A 27,100-nucleotide genomic window follows, 5' to 3' on the forward strand; every position below is an offset into this window, starting at 1 on the left:
ACCAACACGTCTCAAAACAGTTGGGACACGGCCCTGTTTACTGCTGTGTAGCATCCTCTCTTTTTTAACCATGAACATCTGGGAACTTAAGGATATGAGCTGCTTGATTTTGTAGCTTTTTAACAGTCCTGGGTCTTCATAGCTCCATTTCATATTTCATGATGGGTCAAATGGTTTTAAGAGGTGAAAGGCCTGAACCGCAGGCAGGCCAGTTCAGCACCCCACTTCTACTACTACTAAGCTCTGTTCTGAAACACATCTGTTTAAATACTTGATGTGTTTTCTATGTTTTATTGTTAATAAATTATGTGTTTATTAGAATTGCACATCTCTGTGCTTATATCACATAAAAACTGCATTAAAATCTAATAAAAACAATTCTAAAGATTCCTTGTCTCTCTTATATGGGGACATGGATAGCTCAGTAGGTATTATTAATATTATGTCACTGCTCCAACCCAACAGACATGACCATGGATGAAGTAAGAGAGTACGAGCGTGCCACGCAGGAAGCCACCAACCTGAAGATTGGCACTTTCCCCCCTACCATTTCCATCTCAGAGAACCCCCTGCCATCTAGCACCCGCAGCGGACCCAACAGCGCCCCGTCCACTCCCCTCTCCACCGAAGCCCCTGATTTCCTGTCAGTGCCCAAAGAGCGACCCCGGAAGAAGTCAGCTCCAGAGACTTTGACCCTACCTGATCCAGGCCGCAGGGATTCACTCTTCAAGCTTCCAAGCTTTTTCTCCTGGAACTCCAGTCCGCAACCAGAATGAGAGCGGGGCTAAGCCGCTGTTAAACACCCCTGACCTGCGTATTAGTGGAGGATGCCTACCCAGCACATCCTGCAATGTTCCCTCAGCCATCTGAAGAAGAAGTGACTGTCCTGGTGATCCCAGCCCCTCAGCCGACTCGCCGGCGTTCCAGCAAAGCCAACAGCTCTCAGACTGCCTTTACAGGTACAGCTAGGCATCCACAGCAAGGCCCGCCAAGTGTAAAGGTGTAGTAAATCCCAGTGAGAGTCCAACAAAAGCACCTGCAGGCTCCTCATCCTTCACTTCTCCTTAGAAAACAGCCAGTCTGCACCTTTCATTAATCAGTATGGAGTCCAATTAGCCTGACTGAGTGTAGCATACATTCCTGAAATCGTTTTATCCCACAGTGTCACCTTGTTTTCATCCAAGCTCAGGGTGTGTTGGTGAAAAGATATCGAGAGACTCAGTGCACATAAACTTAACATTTGTTTTCTGCTTTATCTTTAAACATCTCTGGCTTTGTTCATTTATTTGGTAACTGAATTATGTAGTTGGGACTCTTGTTGGCCACTGTAACAGTCGAGTATTATGGTTTTCACAGTCTGATGTAAGGTGATTGTGTATTCTTGTATATACTGTATGAAAAATATAAATGTGACTCAAAAAGAATATCATATCAAGTGATGAAGCTGCTTTGACATTTCTGTAATGTGTCTCAGCAGCCATGATGTCTTCATGAAACAGCATGATTCTTGACTACCGAGGCTGCCCTTAAATATTTGTGAACTGAATGTTTTCCTTATCTGAGCCTCATATGTGATGTCGTGTTTTACAGGAGTTTTTACAGACTTGGTCATGTGGTGTTGTTTTGCTGCTGTATTGACTTCATTGTGGTTTTATTGTGTTCATTTACTGTCATACTATTGATGGGTTTTGTATTCAGTAAATGAAAGTAAATACTGCTGCATCCGTTACTGTGTGGAGAGTTTGTTAATGTGATCTATCTGAATGGAAAAAACAGGCTTGTGGCTCATTCAAATGCAACTTTGGAAACCAAGTCATGCTAAGTGGAGAATCCACTTAGCCAAAAAAACGGATCAGACATCAATTGCAGAAACGATAGTCTTTATATAGGGCTTCAAAAGGGGATGTACAACAAATAAACTGCTCGACATCAGAGCAACATATAATGGCTTCCCGAAACTTTCTTTGCTAGCTAAACCCAGAGTAACTTTCGTCTACCACAAAGGATTCTGGGAAACGCAGTTTTCTAATGAAAATACCTGTTAAATGCTCCCTTTTAGCAGAAAATTAAATCTATAATTAACAGCACTCACTAAACATGTGGCTAACACTTAAATCACTTACAAAATAACCAAAATGCTGTTATCAAACAATAAACTGCAATAAAGTTACAACACATGCTGTATAAATTAGAATGAGAATCAGAATACTTTATTGATCTCAGAGGAAATTTTGTGGCCAGATATGCTCCAAGACAGTAAGAACAGTAACTAACAAGTTAAATTAGCAGTATTAAATAAGACAATATATTGCAAAATAGCTCTAATATATAAATATCTCAACATATTACGTGAAATTGTATATAGATGAAGCTGAAACTGAGTTCCCCCTCTTATCATACTGCAGATAATTTATCTGAATTTCAGGAGCAAGGCCACACCTCCCTACACGCCACTTTCTGTTCTGTCTACATGCTCAACTTTTGCTACCTTTTTCAATTCATACACTTCTCATTAGTACAGGCAATCGCCTCTGAGGCCTTTCCCACGACATCTGCCAATATCTGCAAGAAACACTGTCAAACCTAAATGAGGATGTTGTCACAGCTAATGGACTCTTTGGTATTTTCCCTGCAGATATTAAGGAGATGCAACTGCTGTGCAGTGTAGTTATGCTTTAGATGGAGGAATTGTAAGAGAGTAAGCAGTATGTGGGCATTTATGCAAACAGAGTATGCATCCAACATGCTCACATTCAGTTATTTTATTTATTTTAAATATATAAACCTTGTTGTGAGCTCTTTGTCCTCACTTATTCATTTTTCATCATTTAGGGGGCATGTGATGACCCATGCACATGTACCAAACGTCAATACGTAAACTGTTTTTTTGTTTTGCTTTTTTTAATAAAAAGGTGTCAAAAGGCATACGATTCATATGCACACCTCTAGTGAACACTATGTTCATCCTGGTCTACACACCACACATGCAAACACAATTCCTTAATCCAAACTTTATTGAAAAAAAATAATAACGTCATCGTGTTCAGCAGACACATCGACACAACTGCTTTAACAGTGTAATGTAACACAACAAACTAACTGAACTCTCAGTTAGCAGTCCCTCACATACCCAGTCCTCCATAGTATATAATGCAATAAATATTAAGTGCTTTTTTTTGTCTGTGCACAAAACCAACACAAAAGCTTAATTTTGTTGTATTCTTTTCTTGCAACTTAATGAAGTCAAACAGTTTGTGTAAAATGACACAAAATGCTCAAAGTGTGCAAAGTTCAGTTTGAATATTCAATGCTAACACTTATCCTTTTAAATCAAGTATCCACAAACCTTGAAATCCCACATTAAATTCATGTTTTTAAAAAAAAAAAAAAAAAAAAATCCAGCTCTTTTGCGACACACACTCAAATGACATCACAAAAACAAACATAATGTAATTTTTCTGTCATGATATGTAAACACAACAGAAACAAATGATGATATTGACCCAGTTGACACATTTTTTTCAGTGCAAGAAAATAACAAGGCATAAGTTAGTTTCCAATGTGCGTGATTGTGTGTGTTGCTCCCCTCCACCTTCATCATCTTCTGTTAAAGTCTTTGGTGATGACATTTGTTCCCCGTTTCTCCTTGAAGTTATGCATGGCGTTGACAAAAAATTCATACCAAAAAAAGGTGAAGCCTGTTGACAGCGCAGCTTTTACGAGACTGGGGGACAGGCCTTTGAAGAATCCTCGGAAGCCCTCCTCTTTGGCTATTTGAACCATGCAGTCGAGCAGACCTCTGTAGCGCCGCACCTGCACAGAACAGACAGAAGACAATGCTTCACCATCAAACCCAGAGCGCTTAATCAAATATGATGAAACATGCTGTTGAGGAGCTTACCTGTCCAAAGTGAGCTCTGGCTGCTTCAAAGCCCCCCACCTGCAGTCTCTTCTTGAACAGATCGAATGGGTACGTGATTGTTTTGCTGATCATTCCAGCTCCACTCCCACAGACCAGGCTTTTTAAGTTTCCTTGAACATAAAAAGTGACAGGATTTTAAACTGAACCCTGTGCAGGTGTAAACATTGCACAATTAAGAGTTTCCACTCACCTCCCGAGTTCCCAGCTTCGGGTTGTGGAGCCAACAACTTTTTAAAGATATTGTAGAAGAAGAACTGCAGGCCAGCGTAAGGAAACACAGCCATGAGTGTTGGTGACAGGCCGCGGTAAAATGTTAGAGTTCCTTCTGATCGCCACATTGTAGACACAGCATGTCGCAGGTTCCTGTACACCTGGAAATAGAAAACTGGGTTTCAGCAGTATGCAGTGAGTGATTCTGCCTAAGACAGGAATTTGAGAATATTTAACATGCTTTATGAATATTTCATCGTTGTAAGACTTGAAATGGTCTTCAATGCTGTTGGTAGTGTGGGAAACAAAAACTTGTTTCCAAATCCTCAAATATTTCTACATTCGCCTAATTAAACACATTTGCATATCTCTGTCTTCAACAGACAAGTGAGAAAAAATTAATACTGGATGCCCGTGATCATTTTGGGTCCTCGGGTGGCATGATTCTGTCATGGAAATCAGTGCATGGGCTCAGGAACACTTCCAGAAATCATTACATGATCCACAAATGTAGGTTAAAGCTCCATCGTGCAAAGATAAAGTCATATGTAAATGCCACCTTCACCTTCTCTGAACCAAAGCTCAATTAAAATGGACTTTGGCAAAGTGAAAAACCTGTTCTGTAGACAGACTAATCAAAACTTTTTACTTCTTTTGGAAAATATTGATGCTGCATTCTGCAGACTAAAGAGCAGAGGCACCATCTGCATTGTTATCAGAGCTCAGTTCACAAGTCTGCACCTCTGGTATGACGGTGTGTTAATGTCTCTGGAATTGACACCACTGATGCTGAAAAAATATACACAGGTTGTAGAGCAATATGCATTTCCACTTAGGCAACGTCTTTTTCAGAGAAGGTCCTGCATACTTCAGCAAGACATATGCTAAACTAAATACTGCATCTATTTGCATGTAAAGGTTTTAGAACAACATGTGCTCTTGTGCTCTGAGGGCCTCTGGATGTCTGGAGCCTGGATCTCCTCCATACCCGCTTCTTGCCCTGGAGGACGGGGCTATGGCCCCCCCCACACCCTCTAGCAGATCATTACATGAAGGAACCTTTTAAATACAAGCGCACTCATGCTCACAGGTGTACACACGGGTGCTCACAGACACAAACTACACCCTTTTTGGCTCCTACACATGACCAAAGCACACTGTGTGCTGTCAATCCTACGTGCTGCACAATAATATTCAATATTTAGTATTTACTGTTATATTCACATCGATCATTGCAATGATGTTGTTTATTATATTGCTCTCTTTTTTTCCCCCCCTTTCTCAACAGGTGATCCAGAAGATTGATATATGTATTTTTTTTTCCTGTTTGTTTTGTTGGTTTTTGTTTTTTTCCCCTTTATCACCGTTCCTCTTCCCCGCTGTTTTTCCCTTTCCCTACCTCTCTTTCTTTCTCCCCTTTCTTTCCCCCAGTCATGTCTGTCCCGTGTGTAGCAAGTTAAAATAAAATAAAGAATAAAAACAAAGTTGAATCAAATAGACCAATACGGCAAGGCCGGGATGATCCATTTGGTAAAATAAATCCGTTGGGCATCTTTCTTCGCCTTTAGACAATAATTCTGATGGCAAAAAAAAAAATAAAAAAAAAAATAAAATAAAATAAAATAAAATAAAATATGGGACAACATATGCTCCCATCCATACAAAATCCAGCAGCTGGTCTCTTCAGTTCTCAGACAACTACAGCCTGAACAGCCTGTTCCAAAGTGGTAAACAATATGTTATAAGATACGTTTCTGTTATCAAATTTAAAATGATTTAACATTTTTCTTAAAAATTTCTCAGTTTAAACACTTACTATATTTTCTGTACTCTTTAGTGAAACAATGTGACTTTATAAGATGTGCAAGTCATTGCATTCTGTTGTTATTTACATTTTTCACAATGCACCAAGTTTTTTGAAAGTAGGACTGTAAAATAAAAACCTGTATAACGAGCTGATGTATGAAATTCTGTCAAACATTGACAGCGATCAGGATAAGAAATGATTAGTCCCACCTTGGGTTCTCCCTGAGCTGCAAAGCGTGTCCGCAGTGTGTCCAGAGGCTGGCAAACCACTGTGGCAGAGCAGGCTGCCAAGCCGCCACAGACGAAATGAATGCCTGCTGTCTGGCTGTCATACAGCGTTTTCTGATGGACCAACTCTGTCAGAAACTCAAAACTCGCAAACTGCAAATTGGACACAATAAAAGCAACTGTGTTGTTGAGATTGTTTAGAGTAATATAATTGTTCCACTTAGCCTGCAGTTCACAGTTTGCAGGTTGTACCTGGACAGCTCCGTAGCAGATAGAGAGGAGCTGTGCTGGGATGTGGCCCTTCCAGAAAGCAGACAGTCCCTCCTCTAAATGAATGCAGCGTGTTGCCTGAAATATCCCATAGTACTTCCCCTGTGGTGTTTTTGAAGACACGCGCTCTATCTGCAGCTACAGGGGGGAAAATACAGATAAGAACACAACACATGACCTGCATTTATCAGGCTTCAAAAATCTCTTGATTAAAGTTGTTGTTTTTTTGGGTTTTTTTTTTTTTTTTTTTTTTTTTTTTTTAACCTGAATGCAAATGTTTGCACATGCTTTTAGTACAGTCACCAATTGGAAGGTCACAGCTGCTACTTCACTGTAATCTTCAAAGTGAGCACAAATCCTCACTTCTGGGCTCTCTTCTCTCACCATTTGGACGCAAGTCTCACATGTCCCAAAACAAGTACACATCTTTACCTGAAATCTGATTTTAATGACATCAAAAGGACTGATGAGGGCTCTGGTGACCATCCCAGCAGCTGAACCAGCGAAGGCCGCCTCCTCTGGGGACAGAGGTGCACCCTGGACACCAGGGTCATAGCCCACCATGTCTCTACAGCCTCAGGTTTCTAGAAACTCTAATGAGACAAATGACGAACCCTTTGTTCAGTTTAACACAGTTAAAAACAAACTTTAATTCAAGTTTAAATAGATAAAGATAATCTTAACTGCATCATGTTTGATGAGATGAGCTTGTTTTGTATGTATAATCTTAAGCACAGGTGTTTCAAAACTGTATTAAAGTGAGTATTTTGATATTTATAACAACAGTTACATGCTAGATGTTATAAAACCTCCAGTTTGGTTTTGGGGGATGGACTTTAGAACAATACACAGTAATATATAACTCCTTTTTTCTATATACTTTTCATGAAAATGAGAAATGGGTGATTCCCATTTAGCACGTTTCGTTTTACTGAAATGTGCTAACATACATGGGAATGCAGTATATATTCTGTAGATTTTTTGTACTGTTCTAACAAGCTTGAAAGTCAATATTTGATATGACCACCTTAAAGGTGGTCTACTTTATTGAAATTACAAGAAAGCTCTTAGAAAAGCTTTCTTGTAATTTCTTTAAGTAGTCTTCCGGAGAAGCTCCCCATGCATGTTTGGGATCACTGTCATTCTGAAAGCCTCCACCATGTTTTACAGATGGCTTTTCTCCTTGTCTCCCTTCCTTAAGCATGACTTCTTGACATCCACCCTTACACTGAGACTATTTACAAGGAGACTTCAGTGAAAAGTTGATGGATCACCTGCAGGGCCAGTTGGATTTCTCGCGCCCTGTGTCGGTCTTTACTATTTCTTAAGGACATGGCTTTCATTTGCCACCCACCAGTCCAGTTTCCTCAAATGTTTTAAGGATACACAACCGTGGTTGATAACTTAATTAGTGTGCCCTTTTATGCCTGAATGACTCATATGCCAGTGTTCAGTGGTTCAACAAACAAACTAAAAAACTAAATTTTATAATCCTGGGGAACTATTGCTCACACCACTGAAAAAATGTCAAGTACGTCTGGCTCCTCCGAAGTAAAGTATTAAAAAAAACGAAACGACGGGTGGCTCAAGACTTTTTCCTAGCAGCTGTTTCCACGACATTACATTTACAGCTTCACCCATGTCATTCGTGTTTTGTTAGGTGTCTGTTAATGGCTCGTTTTCTTCCATGTTCACCATTTATAAAATTATAACACAACCACAAAATGCCATAAAGACCAGAAAAATTAAAAAGAAAAGAAAAAAACAAGACATGTGGAGGACATATAATAAGACCTTGGAACTAGCTAAACTAAGAACAGAGCAGGCATTAACTTGGCTATAATGGTAACAGAAGCAGACAAATATCACCGTACCTTCGTAAATACCGCATCAGCTCCAACAGTGAACCTCAACTGGTACAGTTCAAAATTAGTAGAACAGGAACAGATTTCTACTTCTTGCTAGCACGCTCCTTATATTACTGCCGGGTCGGAAGAGTTTCTCCAAGACGAAATATCACGTCAAGATAAGTCCCTACCTCACTACACCGTGTCAAATTCAGCAAGTAACTACTTAAAACTCACATCCTCTTTTATTTAGGACATCTATGGCGTAGACAGGCCTCGAAAGTACAAGACTAAGGCCTTCGTTTACGTTAACTTTGGGTTAACTTTGGGTTAGGCGAAGGCCATAGGGTCTGCGGCGAAGAAAAGAGAGGAGGGACTCATCTTTCTGTTGATACTTCATCTTCGAAAGGTTAGGGTTGCGTCGAGGAAAGGCTGCCTACCAGAGCATACCTCTACCTGAGCGTAGATGTGACAAATTGGCATTAAATAGGTATAATTGTCACATAATTATCCTCCATTTTTTTTGGTCAATTATTTAACTACCGTTTTCTTTCAGTTCGGGAAAATATTTACCCGTTTGTATCTTTCAGCGGGCGGTTATAACGCAAGTGTAGGTTGGGTATTAAACTCCACTCTGATTCGTTAGCGTCAATGCTAGCCGTTAACGTTTGGTTTCCACTACAGCTGTAATGGATGTTAATGTTGTTGAAAACAAAGCTACCGTTAGACGAAGTTTTGCGTGTTCTTACACTAAACTAACGTTACCTAGTTGAATATGGAATATGGAAGTAACATTGGTGTGTCACATCACAAGTTGAAGATAACTTGGCTCATGCTTGGTTGGGTGTTCGGTGAACTTTTTAGTTGACCTGGGTTGTATAATCCCCTCCATCCCTCAGTGAATGAGCCGCGGCCCGGGGCCAGCCAATTTGATGACTGTACAGGATTTTGCATGTATTGTGGTCACCAAAAGTGCCCGGATGTCTCCGACTGTGGCCTTTTGATCTGTCTCTGAAAAGCTTTTATTCTGCATGAAAACGCTTGCAGTAACTGTCTGATTCCCACAGGTGACAGCCCTCCCGTGTAATTTGTTTACTTGCATCTGTAATGGAAAACTCTGCTGAAGACTACCGGATCCAGTCATTTGACCTGGACACGCAGAGGTTACTAAAAACAGCCTTGAAAGGTCAACCCTTAACTTCTTCATGTGTGTCACTTTTGGGTGCTGTAAAAAAAAAAAAAAAAAAAAAAAAAAAAGCACTTAAACATATTCTCTCTTTTCAGATCCATCTCTGGTGAACCTGGAGAAAGTATCCAACATCATTGTGGATCAGTCTTTGAAGGACCACGTGTTCAGCAAAGAGGCTGGGCGTATTTGCTACACTATAGTGCAGGTCAGTAAGTCCCACCTATATATTACATTCAAGCTCCCACTTTTTGTCCACCCTCCCACTGTTATCTGCCTGACACTTTGCTTGACACTTTCTGCAGGCTGAAGCCAAGCAGAGCAATGGAAACGTGTTCAGGAGACACTTGTTGAACCGACTCCAGCAGGAGTTCAAAGAACGCGAGGAGATGAGGGCACGCTCTCTGCAGGAGTGGGTGTGCTATGTCACGTTCATCTGCAACATCTTCGACTACCTCAAAGTAAGAGGCAGAGAGAGTTTTGAGTATTAAAATTTAGGAAAGGGAAACACAAAGCAGCTTTGTTAAATCACTCTGATTAAAAATGGAACCTTTTCATTGTCCTTATTAAGAGGACATGCTGCTTTTTTTTTCTTGTATGTCCACACTGCAGACAAACACCTCCTCTAGCTGCATCTTGGGGGTCCTAATATGTTAACTGCAGCACATTTAAGTGTCCAGGAACAACCACTAAAATTTGAACAGATCCTAATTATGCTGCTTCTAAAATCTAGGTCATGTCTCATTAGTAAGGTGTTTATTCATTGGCAGTGTAAAGATGAGCCTGAAAGGTGTGGTGCTAACACACTCAGGTTTCATCCATGCTTGGAGCCACTGGCATTTTAAACAGAGTGATCCTTATTGTAAGACTACTCAATCCTGGCTTTTGTGTAAGAGAAATCAGAGTCAAGGACTTAACATTTTCCTTTTGTTTTATGTTGATAATACTGAGCTGCTGTAAGGACTCTCCACACTGTGTTTTTTAGGTGAACAACATGCCGATGGTGGCCCTGGTTCATCCTGTGTATGATTGCCTGATGAGGTTGGCCAAACCAGACGCTCTAATGAATGAGGATGAGGTGAGGAAGATATCTGGAGAAAGTGTTTATCAGTCATTTGCATATAAGTGTAAAAGTCCTATAGTGGTTTTCAGGACTGACTGGGGGAGTGGGGTTGTTTTGTATAGTCAGTCGATATACCTCCTGTTCCACTGGGTGGTTTTTGTCTGACTACAAATGCATATAAATCTATAAAGGCTAATAAAAAACTGAAAAATTGATTGCTGAAGCTTTCATAATTGCATTTTGGCCAATGAACCTCCACTTTTTTCTGCATAGTGGAACAGTTACCTATAATTTTAAAGGTTAAAAAGACTTTAATAGCCATTTTTCTATAAAGTAGCCAAAGGGTTGTAATTTTGAGGAAGGCCTCAGTCAGTTTTTGGCTCCACATTGTTGTGTACAAATGTTTACAAATATGTGTGTATATGAAGAGAGATTATTTCATGACTTTTAACTTAATTTCAATTGAATTTTAAATTCTATATAATATAGATACGGTTTTAGAAAGGCTTACTTTTTGGTGCTTAATTTATGCTAGCATGTTTGTGTGCGTATTTGCCTATGAAGCGCCGACACAGACAATTTTCAGCCACTTCAAATGTGCTCCCAGGCCATCCTCCAACATCCTAACTGCACATTGTTTGACATGGATGACACTGTGTTGATTAGTTGAAAAGTTGGCCAGAGAAGCACAAAAAACCCCATCAAAGATTTTAAAAAAAAAATGCAGTATGAGAAGCATGGCCTCTTTTAGTTTTACTTCAACTTCACTCTTCTCTGTGGCTGGGTGGTGAACCAATAACAGCACATGTAAGTGTAGTCCACAGATGTGTTGTAGCACGTAACATTTATACTGCCCACATTTGGGCAGTCCATGGCTGCCGACAGTTTACCCTAACCACAGCGAAACCATAATCTCCCTTTTAGTGTGACGTTCGTTTTTACTGAGGCGTCTCCACCTTTCTCCACAGGTGGACTGTCTGGTGGTGCAGCTGCATCGCATCGGAGAGCAGCTGGAGAAGGCGGACAACCAACGGATGAATGACCTGTTCTTCCTGCTGCGGGACGGCTTTCTGCTCCAGGAGGGCCTCTCATCCATGGCCCGCCTGCTGCTGCTGGAGATCCTGGAATTCAGGGCCGGAGGTTGGATGCTCAGCAGCACCGCTCACAAGTACTACTACAGTGAAATAGCTGACTAGGACTCAAGGAGCAGGGCGCTGAGCACTAGAGCCTTCAAGCACCTTGGACACTACTCAAGCGCCACTGATTACAAAACCAGCTTTTTGAGGATAGATAGCAATATCCTCCAAGCAATCTGAGGAGGAGTTTGAGAAGATGGTGATTTCTCTAAAAAGACTAATACAATGTTCCTGACGCGTGCTGTGGAATGTGCAATAGGTCACGCGGAGCTGAAGTTGAGTTAACGAGGTTTGACCACATTCAGGTTCACTTTGTTTCAAAGACGTTTGTGTTCAGGTTTGATGCAGCCAGAGGAGCTGAGGCAACTTTTTTTTGTTTTGTTTTTTACATTTTTAATCATTCTAGCATTCCTGTTTTGAGAGAATATGGCAACCTTAGTTTACCAAATCCAAATAACATTCCAGTCAGATAAAACCTGATTTAATTATTTTGATATTTTAGTGTAAACTTAAAATTTTGAAAAGGTTTTAAATTGCGATGGGAAGAGTTTCTGCTTACTTTGTCCTGTAAAACTCCTGTTAGCGATCAGTTTGGCAGAGTCTCAATTCAGGGATTTATTTTATTTTTTTGTTTCTAACAGCAGACCGAGCGATTGGTTAAACCGCTTTTCTGCAGAAACATCAGATTCCTTGATATAAAATATTTGTTAAACAAGCTGTGCCAATGTAACTTGAATACCATCACATGGTACCAACGACTCCATAAAGACTGACATGTTTATTTTTACCTTAAGAGGCAGAGGGATGTTTTCTTCTCCTTTATCGGAGCTCCTTTTGCAGGTCAGTTATGATTGCAAAGCTCATAAAAAAGTGTTTTTTCAAAACGATTTAACTTCTCTTTACACCAGCAACACTACGTTTGATAGTCCACCATGGCTTTCAGGAGTTTGCTCAGGCACAGGTGCCGTGCTGTTAAAATATTACATCTTTCAAATGTGGTTGTTTTCGTAACCACGATCTGTAGAATGTATGTTGAAATTTGACTTTAAGGCATTCTGACAATGATAAAAACAAAGAAGTTACTTAAAAGCCGCTCATAGATGCACTGAAGTATTTTGTCTCCTGAAATCATTTTCTTTGTTAGTGTAGGGAGATTGAAATTTCAGCCGTTGCGGGTTTTTTTTCTTCTAGATTCTTGGGTCAAATGAACAAAACCAAGAAAAAAAAATACATTTGTGTGTTAAACTGCAATGAGTCAAAGAAGGACTTAACCAAATCCCTAAATGACTCCACAGACCTGACTGTAACATGAATCTATTTTTTACTACACGTTCCATTTTTTCTTTTTTATGATTGGGTTGTGCATTAAATGAAAGTTTGTTCTAATAAATCTTTGTAAGTTTGTATTATTTGCGTTTATTATTGCAAATACAACACACTTGTACACAGTACAGCTTCCTTAATACAACAGTGACAATAAGCCATGTTCAGTTCTTCTTTATACACGCTTCATCCCTCTGACAGCATTTTACAGTCCAAATGATTTTTATGTCTCAGCACTTTGAGCTGCTGCGGCTCTGTGCGGCTGACCTGACTTCTGTCCAGTCTGTTAGTCATCAGATTTCAGTCGACGCCGTTTCGCTGCTTTCTACCACCAGCGGTAGTGAGCATAGGCTCTGTTGGCTTCAGCCATCTTGTGCAGCTCGTACTTCTTCTTCATCACGTTGCCCTCTTTGCCAAAGGCCGCCAGCAGCTCCTGGGAGAGTTTTTCATACATGTGCGTGCGTCGGTGTTTGTTGTCCCGGCACTCTGTGATCATCCACTTCATGGCGAGGAAGCGCCGCCTGTTGTCCGTGAGTGGAATGGGCACCTGGGTGGGGTCAGAGGCCAAGAGGAATGCAATTACTTGCCTTTATGCTTTGCAGATATAAGATCAGCAGATGCGTCTAAAAACCAAACCACAAAGACAAACTGTGTGTCCCATTTTTAAAGTGTGGAAGCTGTCGAAAAGCATCATTTGTCCTGTCTCCCTCTCATCAGTTATGGCAGATAGATGCCCCTCCCTGGTGCCAATTCAGCTGGAGATTTCTTCCCGTTAAAGGGGAGTTTTCCCTTCCCACTGTCACCAAATACTTTCTCAGAAGAGTCATGTGACTGTTGGGCTTTTCTCTATATTATTGTAGAGTCTTTATGTTGCCTTGAGGCAACTTGTGACTTGGCTCTATATAAATAAAACTGAATTGAATCTTATTTTTCTGTGTTTTCTGTGCAGGCAGTGGTGTGTCTCATTACTGACCTGGTAGTATTTTCCACCTTTCTGTATGCTGGCTAGCCCAACCACAGGCTTGCAGTTCTCCAGAGCCTGGTGAAAGATGGTGTAGGGGTTACACTCGATCGCTTCCCTCTCCCCCTCAGAAGCTTTGTGATACTTCTCCACCTGCTTCTTCTTTATGTTCTCCAGCGTCTAAACACAAGACAAGCAGTAGTTATCTATTTACCGTTTATTTAGACTGCTGTTGACACCTCTGCTATTTATTATTAACATGTTTTTTTTTACCTGTGTCATTATCTCTCTAGCCAAAACCTTGTTTCCATGTTCCATCATCATGTTGATGAATTTACTGAAAAACAAAGACAAAAATCATCACCTGACATGAACATTCCTATGCACACATCTTTCCTGTTGTTGTGAGCTGAGATGTGAGTCTACCTGATGACTGGGTCATCAAAAACAGAGCTTGAGACTCCGCTGGTGGCTGCCTTGATGGGCCTGAGGGTCTTGAGCTCGCGCTGTTCCTTCTCCTCTGCACTCAGCTCCGTCTCTGGTCGGCTGTAGGCCTCCTTGCTGACTTCAGGTTCCAGATAATAAGGGTTGTATCTGCTCCATCTCACCAGGAACACTCTGCAAACAAATGACAGAACTGAGTTTCACAAAGTTACTGGGTAGTTTGTGTCTGCAGACAGTGTCTCACTGTCAGCTGAAGAAAAAAAAAAACGAATCCTAATCTATCAAAAAAAATAAAACCTTTTTTTGTTTCGCTAAAGCAAATGGTTATGATTGAGGTCATCACCAATTATAACTCAGAGTTAATCAATTGGACCATTTACAAGTAATCTATCACATTAAAACTGTTCAAATATTTTTCACTTTGCTATGGTCACGTATCCTTGAAAACCCTACTGTAAAGCACAAGGCTAAAACCCAAGTACACAGTAAACAGCACCACTAAATAAATCCAATAACAGACTGTCAATACACATCAGAAATGTCTCTGTGAATCAGGAATTTCTTCATTATTTGTCAGTCAATCACCAAATATTCTAGTATTTCTTCCTCTTTCTTTCTTTTCTTTCTTTTTTTTTTTTAATTTAGGCGCTCTCAGCTTCTTCCCAGAATTATATAGCTGTGAACTAAACATCTGGATTACAGGCTGCTGGTCAAACAAAGCAAGATACTCTAAAAGATGTCCACAGTCACCACCCACTTCATTTGACACACCTTGCTAGTACTGGGTTGCCTTTTGCATTAATTTTCAATTATTTTGGCATAAAGTCAAAAAGGTGCTGGAAACATTCGTCAGAGATTTGGGTCCATATTGGCATGACAGCACACACAGTTGCTGCAGATTTGTCACACATCCATTATGTGAATCTCTTGTTCCATCACAAACTAACGATGGTTTATTGGAGATGAGATCTGGTGACTGTGGCAAGTTTGAGATCATGTGAGCTTTGTGACTTGGAGCATTCAGGAAGCAGCAAACCGAAGATGATTAACTCTGGTCATAAAGAGACGTGATCAGCAAAAACACTCAGGTAGGCTGTGGTGTTTAAATGAAAGTTGGTGCTAAGGTGCTCAAGGAAAAATATCCACTACACCAATGCTGACCCCACCATCCAAACGTCGCAGCAGAAATCAAGACTCATTACACCAGGTAACGTATTTCCAATCTTTTTATCGAATTTTGTTGAGTCTGTAAATTGTAGCCTAATTTTCCTGTTCTTAGCTGACAGAGATGGCAGCCGGTGTGGACTTCTGCAGCTGGAGCTCATCTGCTTCACCTCTCTTCCTCATTCTGATGGTCAGTTTGAACTTGAGCCGGTCGTCTTGACCATGTCTAAATGAACTCAGTTGGTGCCATGTAATTGGCTGAATAGATATTTTGTTAACGAGCAGCTGAACAGGTGTACCTAAAAACAACCGGCCGACGTATATTTGCTGATTTGTTTTATAAATAATATAAAATAATAAGTGAAAACATGCAGATATTAATTACATGTGGGATCCATTTATCATTATTTTCAAAACGATAAGATAATCTGTTGATAAAGAAGAAAACTGTCAATTCTGTCTTAATAAAAGTAAAATGTGCTAAACATTGCACCCTTCACCTCTTTGGGGGACTGGTTTAAATGTAATACCACAGCTAGTTCGTTTAATTTGTAGTCACTCAAATTATATTAATGTATAAATAACGTACAACTCGAAACCGCCTGCTAATGTGTGCGTGTTAGTAAAAGTGTTGTTTTTCTTTTACCTCGGCGTCCAAGGTTTTAATAATCCTGAGATGGAAGCAGCCATCTTGAAAGTGTGAGCGTCGGTTAGGACCCCGGGTTAGTAGTCTCGCAGGTGCCTTTGGAATAAAAAAAATGCTCCTTTCTGAAAATTCTCATTTTACATTTTTAGTGCCAAAATTGAAGAACTATATATTTTAAAATTAGATTTTGTCTTTTTGTGAAATTAATTCCGACAATATTTTTTTTCTTCGGACTCTCGCGCACACGCCGGTGACATCACGCGATGTTTGTAGTGCTATGGCGTACCAGGAAGGGGAGTCGCTTGAATCTTGGCTCAGTGAGTTATTAATCCCATTTTTATTAATTAAATAGCATGGCTGATTAGCTAGACGTGTTGCTCCGCTGTGATGGAGGAGAAAATCAGCGTGTGCAGAAGCTGTCAGCGCCTCGCCGAAAGCGTCTTTCCTGCAGTTTGAGCAGAGATCCAGGCTGCCAGCCCAGTCCAATCACTATCTGCATGTTTAGCTGAATGGGTGGAGAGCTGTAATAAACACAAGTCTTTGCCAGTGACAGATCAGTGCGTGCAGTGATTGTGCAGAGGCGCGGAGCTCCGCGGATAGTTACCCCTCGCTGTACAGCTTGAGCGCAGCTTTCATGGCAGAAACAGATGGGTGTGGGAGATGAATGCACAACACTGGAAACTGTGGACAATGCATCTGTTATTACACAGGGGAGGAGTTGTAACAGTCACTGCATTGTCGGGGTCAGCACACGGGACTCACATGTGTGTATATAGTTAATGTATATACGTACATGTGTATATATATGTAAGAAATATTGTTTTGTTTTGTTTTTTTGGCTTTTGAGATTTGGATTCTGCAAACATTTAAATAGAATGTATTGTGAAGATTAAACCAGGTAACCCAGGTTACTCAATAAGTTTGTTTACCCAAGACAGGGGTGAGTCAGTGTGTGCTGTATGTGGATGACTGGAAATCTGAGGTGGTGGATAAAGGACTGAATAAACTAAAAAACTAAAAGGATCAGCCACGTCTTTTGACAATCTGCAGAGTAAACATTGCAGAGAAGGAAGCAAGGGGTTTGAGCCCTCAAAGCTTATCACATTTCAGATTTCTCTTAGTAATTAGCCACAGAAACTTAAGGACCCCCAACCCCAAATGTCAATGATAAATATTTATTGATAGTGAAGCAGTGAGCAAGGCCTCAGGCTTGGACTGGGGGAGGCTTTCACTGTGGATTGATGCCAGATACCTTTAGACTGGTTAAGGGTGGGGTGGGGCAGGATAACAAGGGCAAACAGGTGTGTGGCGCAAGTAGTTATTTATAGACGCATGACCAGGAGGGGAGTGTTTGGGGCTGTTTATATACAGGTCTGTGTTTTTAGTTTCAGTCTTTAAAAACTTGGTTGTAGAGAAAGAATAAGGAGGCGATGGTGTAGATGCTTGTGGGATGTCTGTGAGTCTGTTGACTTCAAGTGTTGTGTTTATGTGTCTCGCATATTACCAAATAAAAACAGATTAATATTAAATACATCAAATATAAAACTAGGGATGCAGTGGTTGTGAATTCTGTGTTGATACTGATGTTTAAATGAACATTTTGGCCTATAACAAATCCTGATATTTATGTTGATTTTTTTTGTTTTATGTTATTATTTGTTTTGTTTTTTTTGGTTCAGAGCTTTTCTTTTTTCCCTCATCATCACAATGGGTCAGACTAAACTCTGTGTATACAAAGTATTCAGCTGATTAGTCTTAATAATAATACATCACTGATGCCCACTATCAACAGTCCAATAATATCAAATTCTTTAGAAATATTGGTCAGAGAGGATAATTAATGCAGAACTACTTTTTAGCCTGCTTGTTCTGACTTTGTAAGCAGGATTTTTTTACTTGGAGTGAGTAAATGTCAAGCTTTATGTTATATGCAGTTTTCTGATCCAATTTCTGTTTTATTAATATAACGCAAAATCATAACTACAGTGGCCTCCAGGCGTACAATAATACAAAGAAAACTCCAACAATCAGGCAATCCCCTTTGAGCAAGCATATGGTGACAGTGGGAAGGAAAAACTCCCTTTTCACAGGAAGGAATCCATCAGATTCACTGAAGAAGATGCTACTTAAAGGCATATGTTTAGTTGGTGCAATGATCTTTCTCTTACAGATAAAGCCACCCATCCAACAAACCGGCAAGAGGATTGGGAGTACATCATTGGCTTCTGTGATCAGATCAACAAGGAACTGGAAGGGTAACGTCTAATGCATTTTTATTTTTTTTCAACTACCGTAGCACAGGAATATATTTATGGATTTATTTTTTCTTTCCGGTCTCTCTTTTTTTTTTTGCAGTCCCCAGATAGCCGTAACGCTGCTCGTACACAAAATCCACTCTCCACAAGAATGGGAAGCACTTCAAGCTCTGACAGTAAGAAATGCTGCACAGAACCGTCAGCAAGCACATTTTTTACGAACTGCTAAACCAACCATTCACATAAATGTCGTGTGGGCAGGTGCTGGAGGCGTGTATGAAGAACTGTGGCAGACGGTTTCACAATGAAGTCGGAAAATATAGATTTTTGAATGAGCTGATTAAAGTTGTTTCTCCAAAGGTGGGTCGTCTTCAGGTAGGTTTCGTGCTGATAAAACACGTGCTGAGTGGCTAATGAGTCATTGCTTTGTATTTCCAGTACATGGGCGACAGTGCACCTGAGAAGGTGAAATTGAAGATTGTTGAAATGCTGTACAGCTGGACCGTCGCTTTTCCCAGTGAAACCAAGATCGGTGAAGCCTACCAGACGCTGAAGAGACAGGGTATGTGTGGATGTGGATCAGTCAGATTAGCATAAAGGATATAAAGACACATCTTCCTCAGTCCTGTCCTTGCTCTCTTTGACAGGCCTTGTGGCACATGACCCAGAGTTACCGCTGGATAGGACTCTGATTCCTTCTCCTCCAACGCGACCTAAACATCCTGTGTTTGACAACGAGGACATGGGCAAGGTGAGAGATTGCCTCATCCTATTGAAATCATTTGTTTTAGTGTAAATATACTCCGTATACTTATATTATTACAACAAGCAAACTGATGTCCGTGTCTGTGTAGCTGCTTGCTGAGCTTCTCCGGAGTAAAAACCCAGAAGATCTTCAGGAAGCCAACAGATTAATCAAAAACATGGTGAAAGAGGTGAGACATGTCAGACCCTTGTGAATGAGACTATTTACCGCAGCCATTGTGTTCTTTTTCAAATGCACTTTGCACTATTTTTCTGATGTAAAACCCTTTATTGGGTTTTATATTTTGCCAGGATGAGGCACGGGTGCAGAAGGTTACAAAGCGAATTCACACACTGGAGGAGGTGAACATCAACGTCAAGCTACTGACCGAGATGCTGTCCCACTACAATAAAGACAGTTCCACTGACTCAGACAAGGAGATTATTAAGGTGTGCATCCACGCCATAGACTGTATATAACAGATGGAGGTGACCACTGCGATGTAACCCACTGGCTTGTGAGCTGCCTTTTTGAGATTGATTTTAGTCACCAAAAGTGGCCATAACTGGACAAGATGGTGCAGCTTTGAGTTATCAGCTAGCTAGGTTTGTTCGGAAATTACATCAATAGACTGTATGATGAATCGCACAGACACAGTCACGTGCTAATTATTGCAAATGAAATAATATCTTCATTTAAAAAATGGAAGCACATTCTTGTTGGACTCTATGAGTACATTTAACCGAATGGATAGCTATGCAATGCTATACTGAATTAAAATGCTCAAAAACGCACAAACACCATAAACACAGCAGACACTTCCAGTTCAGTCATGTGATTTAGCTCAGCAAGGAGCTAACAACTAAAGCCTGCTGTGTTGATGACCCACCTGTCATTCAAATGATGGTGGATGGGTGATGATTCGGGCTTGTTTTGCAGCCACAGGGCACCTTGCAGTCATTTTGCTCATGAACCTTTCTGTTTACCAAAGTATTCTGGACACAGTTGGGAGGCCATCCGTCTGACAGCTGAAGCTTGGCTTAAATTGGGTCATGCAGTAGAACAATGACCCCAAGCACAGCAGCACATGTACAACAACAATGTCTAAAGTTGTTGTGAAGGGGGAAAATGACCTATACAGGACACATGCACGTTTTTTTTCTACTGAAAAATTTGAAATTTTAACCTCATATTTGGAACCAGCCTCCAGTGGCCATTTAAGGAACTGCAGTTTTTGGCACTTTGTGTGGAAATTGCTGGTTGGTCTCTGCAGGGGAAAAAAGCACACATACAATTCAACAGGATCATCTTCTTTATTCTTTACTCAACAATCAGAAAAGGGAAAAAGTTGGAACAGATATTTTCAATTCAGTATTTAAAGGCACAGATAAAGTAATTCATATTTTGCACTCCAGTAATTTGTTTTATCATTTCATTGTGGGTTGAATGCACAGCGTTTAGTTAACAAATATAGTTTGAACCTGATGTTTTCATTTGATATTTTCAAATTCTTTAATGTCTGTCAAGTTTCTAACAGCAGCAGTACACAGCAGCTGGTGTCACATCTGCACGCTAACCGTACAGCACGTCCTTTGTGTCACCTCTCAGGAGCTCTACGAGCGCTGTGACAAGCTGAGACGAGCTGCTTTCAAAATGGCCACTGAGACGGAGGACAATGACACCAGTTTAGGTTTGTCACATTGGTCTCGGTTTGACTGAGCGAGCCCTGTCTTCACTTTTTGTGCGTAAAATCTATAACCACTGACCTTCGACTCCTCAGGTGACATCCTCCAGGCCAGCGATGACCTCTCCAGAGTCATCAACGCCTATAAGAAGATTGTTGAGGGGCAACCAATCAACGGCGACAGTGAAGAACCTCTATCGACAGCTGGTCACAGCGAGAGCGGTCAGAGTTTTTTTTTTTGTTTTTTTGCTAAAAACTTGATTGCCCTTTTGTATCTAATACATCTGCTGCATTCTCCTTTCATGTCTGTGTCGCTCAGCAGAAACCACAGATACACTGATCGACCTCGCCGGCCTTGATGTTCCGAGCCCTCCACAGCCTGCTGCTCCACCACCCCAGCCCTCACATCCTGTCGCTGCTGATCTCACAGTGATCCCCATCCCCGTCCTGCCTCCTCCCCCCAAACGCCTCGCTGGCAGTCAGGGCAGCAGCCCGAGTCATCCCCCTGCCAGCAAGGCCTCCACTGCACTCTCTCTCCTGGATGATGAGCTACTGTCTCTTGGTAGAGCATCCCCAACGTGTCTCATTGAATTAAAGGAGCAGTTTGACAGTTTTGGAAATGTGCTTTTATTGTGTTTTAGTGAAGCGCTAAATGAGAAAACCATCTAACGAGTCGTGTTTTTGTTGTATCTTATGAGAGATAAAGAAAAAAAAGTCTTGTATGATGACAAATGCCTGCATCATCTCCCAGGACTGAATGACCCTCCTACCTCTCAGAGCAGCCAATCAAAACCAAAGCTGGATGAAATCTCCAACCAGTGGAGTTCCTTGCAGGTACTCTAGGATATCTAACTGCAGATATGTAGTCAGTGTGTAACAGTGTGTAAATTATCTTTCCTCCTCCTGTCCTCCACAGGCCCCAGCAACAAGTGTTGGTATGTTTGGCAGCATAGCTTGTTCAGGTCCAGTGGTGCCACCAGCTGAGCCAGCTGTCACCCACAGTCTACAGAACCTGCAGGACCTGGCCATGATGGGCTTTTCAGATCACAAGAGGTGATCTATTCATGTTTTTCCGTCCACTGTTTATTTGAAACCTGTATTTTAAATTCTCAAAGTAGCAAGGTTTCTGCAATTCTGTCTCGTAAAGCACTAATCTGAGGATATTTTGGCATAAATATCCGATACTTTCCAAGAACAGCACTGTGAGGTCTTATTGGCATTTATTAAATGGGATTTTCAGTTTATCCAACCAGACGACGGCCAGAGGAACCAGCTTTGGAGTGCCTGCAGCAGCACCGCCCCTCGTACCTGTGCAGGGCTCGCCCTCTTCAGCGGCTCTTCTCCAAGGACCCTTGCCTGGCTCCCCAGCCTTGTCCCATGTGAAGGCTCACAGCTTCGACTCAGCCCCAGGAAGTCCGCTGTTCCGCTCTCTGTCCCCTTGCCACCCTCCACTCCAGGGCAGCCCGGCTAGAGCCAATGAAATCTCCCTGAGCAACGTACACGTCCCTCTGGAGGCCATCAGACCGAGTAAGAGACAAAGACAGGGCTCAGCACCTGAGAGGGTAGTTAATGGCTGCCTCTGCTTGACTGGCTATTCTCTGTGTCTTCAGGTAAAGTCTTACCTGTGACTGCATATGACAAGGATGGCGTTCGCATGCTGCTCAACTTTGCTTCTGACTGTCCCCCTGGGCAGCCTGACGTGTTGGTAATGGTGGTGTCGATGCTTAATACAGCACCCCTGCCTGTTCACAATGTGGTCCTACAAGCTGCTGTGCCCAAGGTAAAGACATTAACACATCTGTTCTTTCGTTGTGGGCATCACCTAGTGTTTGCTTTTGTTTGGCTCCTACATTGTGACCTATCACCTACTCATTTCCTGAGCGATGACTGGAAAAGTCTCTCTTTAGATCTCTTGAAATGTTTTGTCTTATCCTCCAACCACAGGATTCATACGTAAGTCAGTGCTGATTTTGGCTTTAAAGTACTTTTTATGGATGTTTTCATTCCTTCTATTATTTTTGTACTATTCAAGATATTTGTGATGAGTAGAGGTTTGATTGAAATCCAAAGTGACAGTTTAGCTCTATCAGATTACTTCATTTTTCATATGCTGAAATGTTATTGGATGATTGGATGTTTCTTGTCCAATAACACCTTCTAAAAATGTTTAACACAGCTTTAAAACCTTTCCAAGAACACACCCCAGTCAGCCAATAATCTTAAAACTAACTACCTAATGTTGTGAATGTCTTCCTTCTGCCGTTAAAATAGCTCTGACCCACTGGTGCATAGACAGTTCCTCAACTAGTAACAGGTCCGTGCCTTTAGCTCTTTGTTCGTGGCAGTTTTTGCACTGTGTCAGGGTGCATTGTCCAGCTGGGGGGGAACGCTGATGGAGGGAATGTCTTTGCCATAGAGGGGCGTTCTCGGTCTGTTTCTCAAGCTTCACTGCAGAGTATTGCATTATTACCGATCGATAGACTGTTTGGGGACACTGAGCCGATTTACAGATTAGTCTCTACCCTCACCTGTAGTCACAAGCTTTGGATGTTGACAGAAAGAATAAATTATGCAGATACAAGCAGCAGAAATGAGCTTTCTCTCATTTCTGTGACTGGGTGAAGGGTGACTGGCCTCTCCCTTGGAGACAGAGTGAGGAGTACAGTGATTCTGAAGGGACTGAAAGTAGAGCTGCTAGTCTTCTGCTTCAAAAGGAGACAATTGAGGCGGTTTGAGCATCTGACGAGGATGCTCCTGGGCACCTCCTGGCTGAGGTGTTCTGGGCATGTCTGACTGGGAAGCACTGGAGACCTTGATGCACATGATGAAGAGATTACACCTCTCAGGTGTCCTGGGAATGCCTTGGTGTTCCGCTGGATGAGCACTGCTTAGGCTGCTGCTTCCCTGCAAAAGTGATGGATGGATGGATGGATGGACTATTTTAACTGAAAGAAACTTTAATTGTTCACTAATCCACAATGTCTTAAGTTCATCTTTCACTTGTGATATCTGTTGCTCAGTCTCTTTCCTTAAGTCATCTTTCACGATGGATAATCAGTTCCATTCCTCTTTATCTAAGTTCATGCAAAGCTGATATGTGGCTTCAACAGTCTTCATAGTGTAAAATGTCCCTTTGCCACTTACAGCAACAAAAAGAAGAACTGTGAATCCTCTAATAAAGGCGTAAAAGAACAGCGTTGACTCTTCCTTTTGTCTTCCACCAGTCGATGAAGCTGAAGCTGCAGCCCCCGTCGGGAACAGAACTGGCACCCTTTAACCCCATTCTACCTCCAGCCTCCATTACTCAGATCATGCTGCTGGCCAATCCAGCAAAGGTAGATTACATAATAACACTTCCAGCGGCAACAATATACAAACAATACATAAACTATGTGGACAAAAGTGTTGGACTACGCCGTTTTATCTTTGAATTTAGGTGTTTTAAGCAGTTTTTTTTTACAAGTTGGTTATTCTAAATTTCAGTGTGGTGCTGTGATGGGTGTGACCACTGCAACAAGTCAGTTTCTGTTCCAGCATGACTATGCCCCAGTGTACAAAACAAAGTGCATAGAGGATCTGTTTGGTGATTGGCCAGCGGAGAATCCTGCCCCCTGAACACCTTTGGGATGAACTAGAGCAAAGATTGCCAGACAACATCATTGTCTCACATCACAGATACTCCAAAATCCTGTACAAAGTCTTCCCCTAAGAGTGGAAGCTGTTATAACTGCAAATCTATGCCTATGGATTTGGAATGGGATGCCATAAAAGCTCCTGTCCCTCTAACGTATAGGTAGCCCAACACTTTTGTCCAAATAGTGCATTTTCAGAGCTGCAAATCCTTCTGCGGGAGTGTGTATAATTTGCATGTTCTTTGCTTGTCCTCGCAGGATAAGGTGCGTCTGCGCTACAAGCTGGCTTTTACTCTCGGAGACCGCCCATGCAACGAGGTCGGAGAGGTTGACCAGTTTCCCCCTCCAGAGATGTGGGGTCATCTATAGCAGCGGTGGAGACCGGCTGCTCAGCAGGGACAGGCTGGTTCATACTCCATGAAGGGGTGTGAGTGTGCGCATGTGTGTGCGTTCACATCCATCCCAGAGAGACCGGAGGGGGAACATTTGTTATATTCTTCACTTCAGCTTTACATTCCTTACAATGGTTCATGTTTTGGACGTTGTTATTGCTGAGATGACAACGTCCATCTCAGCAATAACAACAGCAATCACTAAAAGTTTTATTGATGATTGATGCAGCGCTTGCAGATAGCTAACATAGCAAAGATAGACACTGGTATGTAAGGCCTTGGTGCTTATAGGCTATTGACAGATATTTTAATGCATTTTCCCTAAGGGGAAATGGTTTGAAACTGCAATGAATAATGCATTAGAGACTTAAAATGTTGGGTTGATCACAAAAATATTTTAAAAGAAAATAACCTTGAAGTTAGCAGAGCCTGCGCTGCAGATGTGCTTCTATTTATTCGTGTTGCTGAACATTTATACTTGAATATATCCTGAGAGTTGAAGATTAGGCTGACATGAAGGATTCAGTCAGATATCATTGCTGCAGAAAGAGAAGAGGGGCGTGTGTTTTGGATTATTCTATGGATGGATTTTGGATATGTGTGAGTAAATTGTGTTGCTAATGTAGCCCTGTGCTAGGTTATGAAGGAAACGTTGCGCAGCAGGACTTAGATGGTAATGTGTAATTGCAGAAATGCAGTTAGGAGTCCAACACTGGTTTTATTTCATGTTTTCATTTTTAAGATAAATGATTCTCAGTTAGTGGTTGTCCATAGTTTAGTTTTGTATTATTAAACATGTTTACGCTCCTCCTACCAGGCTCAGTATTGGGAGTATTTCTGTCGTAGTTATTTTCTGTTCCTGGTACGACAGTGGATCGCTAAACCCAACAAATGTGAACTGAACCAACCTGAATCTGAATCTGAATCCAGAACGAAGCAGATTATTATCCAGGATGCAGCAGTGGGATGGAGTGAAACTGTACTCGGTCCTCTCCGACCCCTTTCACTTTCTGCACACCGAAGATGTGGATAAATTTATATTTGTTTAGTGATCCACGCTGAGATCCCGTTATGCCGTCATCAGATTCAATAGGAAGAATCTGTGAACTGTCATCTACAGACCTCTTGGCAGATCTGCCGGCTTTAAAACTTGGACTTTGCTACAAAAAAGGTCCTGCAGCCACCTCAGCCTGTTTTGCAATCGATAAGTTTACATTTTTTAAGTTATCTCAAAATTTCAACGTAATAACTCAAACTGCTGAAATTTAAACAAACTTCCGTAATATTTGGATGAAGTCACTTTTCTTTCAGGCCTGCTTCACACAGGGTAGAGCAGATAATCTTGCTCTGTGGACTATAACCTGTGCATAGAGTGATAGCAACTGCAATTTGGCAACTACAAACAGTCTGTCAAGTGTTGATAGTGAAGAGTGACATTCATGTTGCTGCTGTAACATGTTTGATAGATGGTCGTCCATATGACAGGTTCACTAATCTGGTCTGAGGTATTACCAGGTTCTGTTAGTGGTCTTTGGGTTCACGGCCATCTTCCTTCCCAAATTGTCATGTGGGCGGAGCTATTTCAAAACAGAATCCAGGTTGTTTCAGTTTTTCTTTTTTTACAGTAACCCGGGCCAGTATTATCCAGGGACATCTCAAAGCTTTAAATATTTTTATACCCAGACTAAGAATTATGTTTTATCAAAGACTTCAGCTTTTTTTTTTTCCTCTGGCACGCAGTGTAAGTTTCCGGACCTTACATACCCTCTAAAACACACGTTTAGACAATGTTTGATCCATTCATATTCCCACATCTCAACATAAAAAGGACCAACCAACCTACAATTTAAAGCGCTACACTGAAGGCGCTGAATACTTGAGTTCATGATTTTATTCATTTAAAATGAACTCAGAACATTCAGGGGTCTGAACGCTTTGACTTCACTGCGCCCCATCTCTGATAGTCCTCTATTCATCATACTGGATGTACAGAAGTGTGTTTACTGTACATAGCATCTAATGTAATAATGTAATGTACCTGCTGTTTGGTGTATGACAACTTCTGTGAAAATGTGACTTGTAGATTTGGGGAGAGTGTTAGGACTGTATATATAAAGGTATGATGTGTCATTTCTTTGCTGCATGAAAAAAATAAAGAGTCTTCATGGATGTTCTGAAGTCATTTT

At 41.3% G+C, this 27,100-nt stretch overlaps 5 protein-coding genes across 10 annotated transcripts in view; 3 read left to right on the plus strand and 2 right to left on the minus strand.

Annotated features, from left to right (window-relative positions):
- pitpnc1a (phosphatidylinositol transfer protein cytoplasmic 1a) overlaps window positions 1-1,976 on the plus strand; it is a 49,489-nt gene extending 47,513 nt beyond the window's left edge. Inside the window, exon 9 of the mRNA XM_040051968.1 lies at window positions 466-1,976. Coding sequence (XP_039907902.1) covers window positions 466-776 — 311 coding nt within the window. The 3' untranslated portion in view covers window positions 777-1,976. The remainder of the gene's footprint in view (window positions 1-465) is intronic.
- A 1,407-nt stretch (window positions 1,977-3,383) lies between these two features.
- slc25a19 (solute carrier family 25 member 19) lies at window positions 3,384-8,435 on the minus strand. The gene is made up of 7 exons (XM_040051974.1): window positions 8,311-8,435; window positions 6,869-7,029; window positions 6,419-6,574; window positions 6,149-6,319; window positions 4,113-4,293; window positions 3,902-4,032; window positions 3,384-3,813 (listed from the first exon to the last, which is right to left on the minus strand). Exons 2-7 carry the CDS (start codon window positions 6,998-7,000, stop codon window positions 3,598-3,600), a joined length of 987 nt encoding a protein of 328 aa, XP_039907908.1. The 5' UTR covers window positions 7,001-7,029; window positions 8,311-8,435; the 3' UTR covers window positions 3,384-3,597.
- Window positions 8,436-8,646: 211 nt separating this feature from the next.
- mif4gdb (MIF4G domain containing b) lies at window positions 8,647-13,058 on the plus strand. 2 transcript variants are annotated; one of them, XM_040052004.1, is made up of 6 exons: window positions 8,647-8,773; window positions 9,351-9,469; window positions 9,568-9,677; window positions 9,775-9,930; window positions 10,455-10,547; window positions 11,501-13,058. In XM_040052004.1, the coding sequence occupies exons 2-6, from the start codon at window positions 9,391-9,393 to the stop codon at window positions 11,726-11,728; spliced, it is 666 nt and encodes a 221-aa protein (XP_039907938.1). In that variant the 5' UTR covers window positions 8,647-8,773; window positions 9,351-9,390; the 3' UTR covers window positions 11,729-13,058. The 2 variants fall into 2 exon arrangements, with proteins under 2 accessions (XP_039907938.1, XP_039907942.1); XM_040052008.1 differs by lacking the exon at window positions 8,647-8,773 and adding an exon at window positions 8,810-8,893.
- Window positions 13,059-13,065: 7 nt separating this feature from the next.
- mrps7 (mitochondrial ribosomal protein S7) lies at window positions 13,066-16,302 on the minus strand. Its single transcript, XM_040051996.1, has 5 exons — window positions 16,207-16,302; window positions 14,379-14,570; window positions 14,226-14,289; window positions 13,965-14,132; window positions 13,066-13,538 (listed from the first exon to the last, which is right to left on the minus strand). Exons 1-5 carry the CDS (start codon window positions 16,248-16,250, stop codon window positions 13,317-13,319), a joined length of 690 nt encoding a protein of 229 aa, XP_039907930.1. The 5' UTR covers window positions 16,251-16,302; the 3' UTR covers window positions 13,066-13,316.
- gga3b (golgi associated, gamma adaptin ear containing, ARF binding protein 3b) lies at window positions 15,040-27,084 on the plus strand. Of its 5 annotated transcripts, none has more exons than XR_005698860.1 (18): window positions 15,040-15,603; window positions 18,377-18,461; window positions 18,562-18,637; window positions 18,723-18,821; window positions 18,900-19,023; window positions 19,109-19,212; window positions 19,316-19,396; window positions 19,518-19,655; window positions 20,815-20,896; window positions 20,987-21,112; window positions 21,210-21,452; window positions 21,642-21,724; window positions 21,807-21,943; window positions 22,131-22,417; window positions 22,501-22,670; window positions 24,115-24,225; window positions 24,374-24,683; window positions 24,781-24,893. XR_005698860.1 is itself a non-coding variant. In XM_040051871.1 (17 exons), exons 1-17 carry the CDS (start codon window positions 16,484-16,486, stop codon window positions 24,889-24,891), a joined length of 2,097 nt encoding a protein of 698 aa, XP_039907805.1. In that variant the 5' UTR covers window positions 16,416-16,483; the 3' UTR covers window positions 24,892-27,084. The 5 variants fall into 5 exon arrangements, 1 of the variants encoding a protein (XP_039907805.1); XR_005698861.1 differs by lacking the exon at window positions 15,040-15,603 and adding an exon at window positions 15,706-15,750; XR_005698854.1 differs by lacking the exon at window positions 15,040-15,603 and adding an exon at window positions 16,415-16,523.
- Window positions 27,085-27,100: the final 16 nt, after the last annotated feature.

This window comes from Simochromis diagramma, unplaced genomic scaffold, assembly GCF_900408965.1.
Source record: "Simochromis diagramma unplaced genomic scaffold, fSimDia1.1 OVJJ01000321.1, whole genome shotgun sequence".
NCBI lineage: Eukaryota > Metazoa > Chordata > Actinopteri > Cichliformes > Cichlidae > Simochromis > Simochromis diagramma.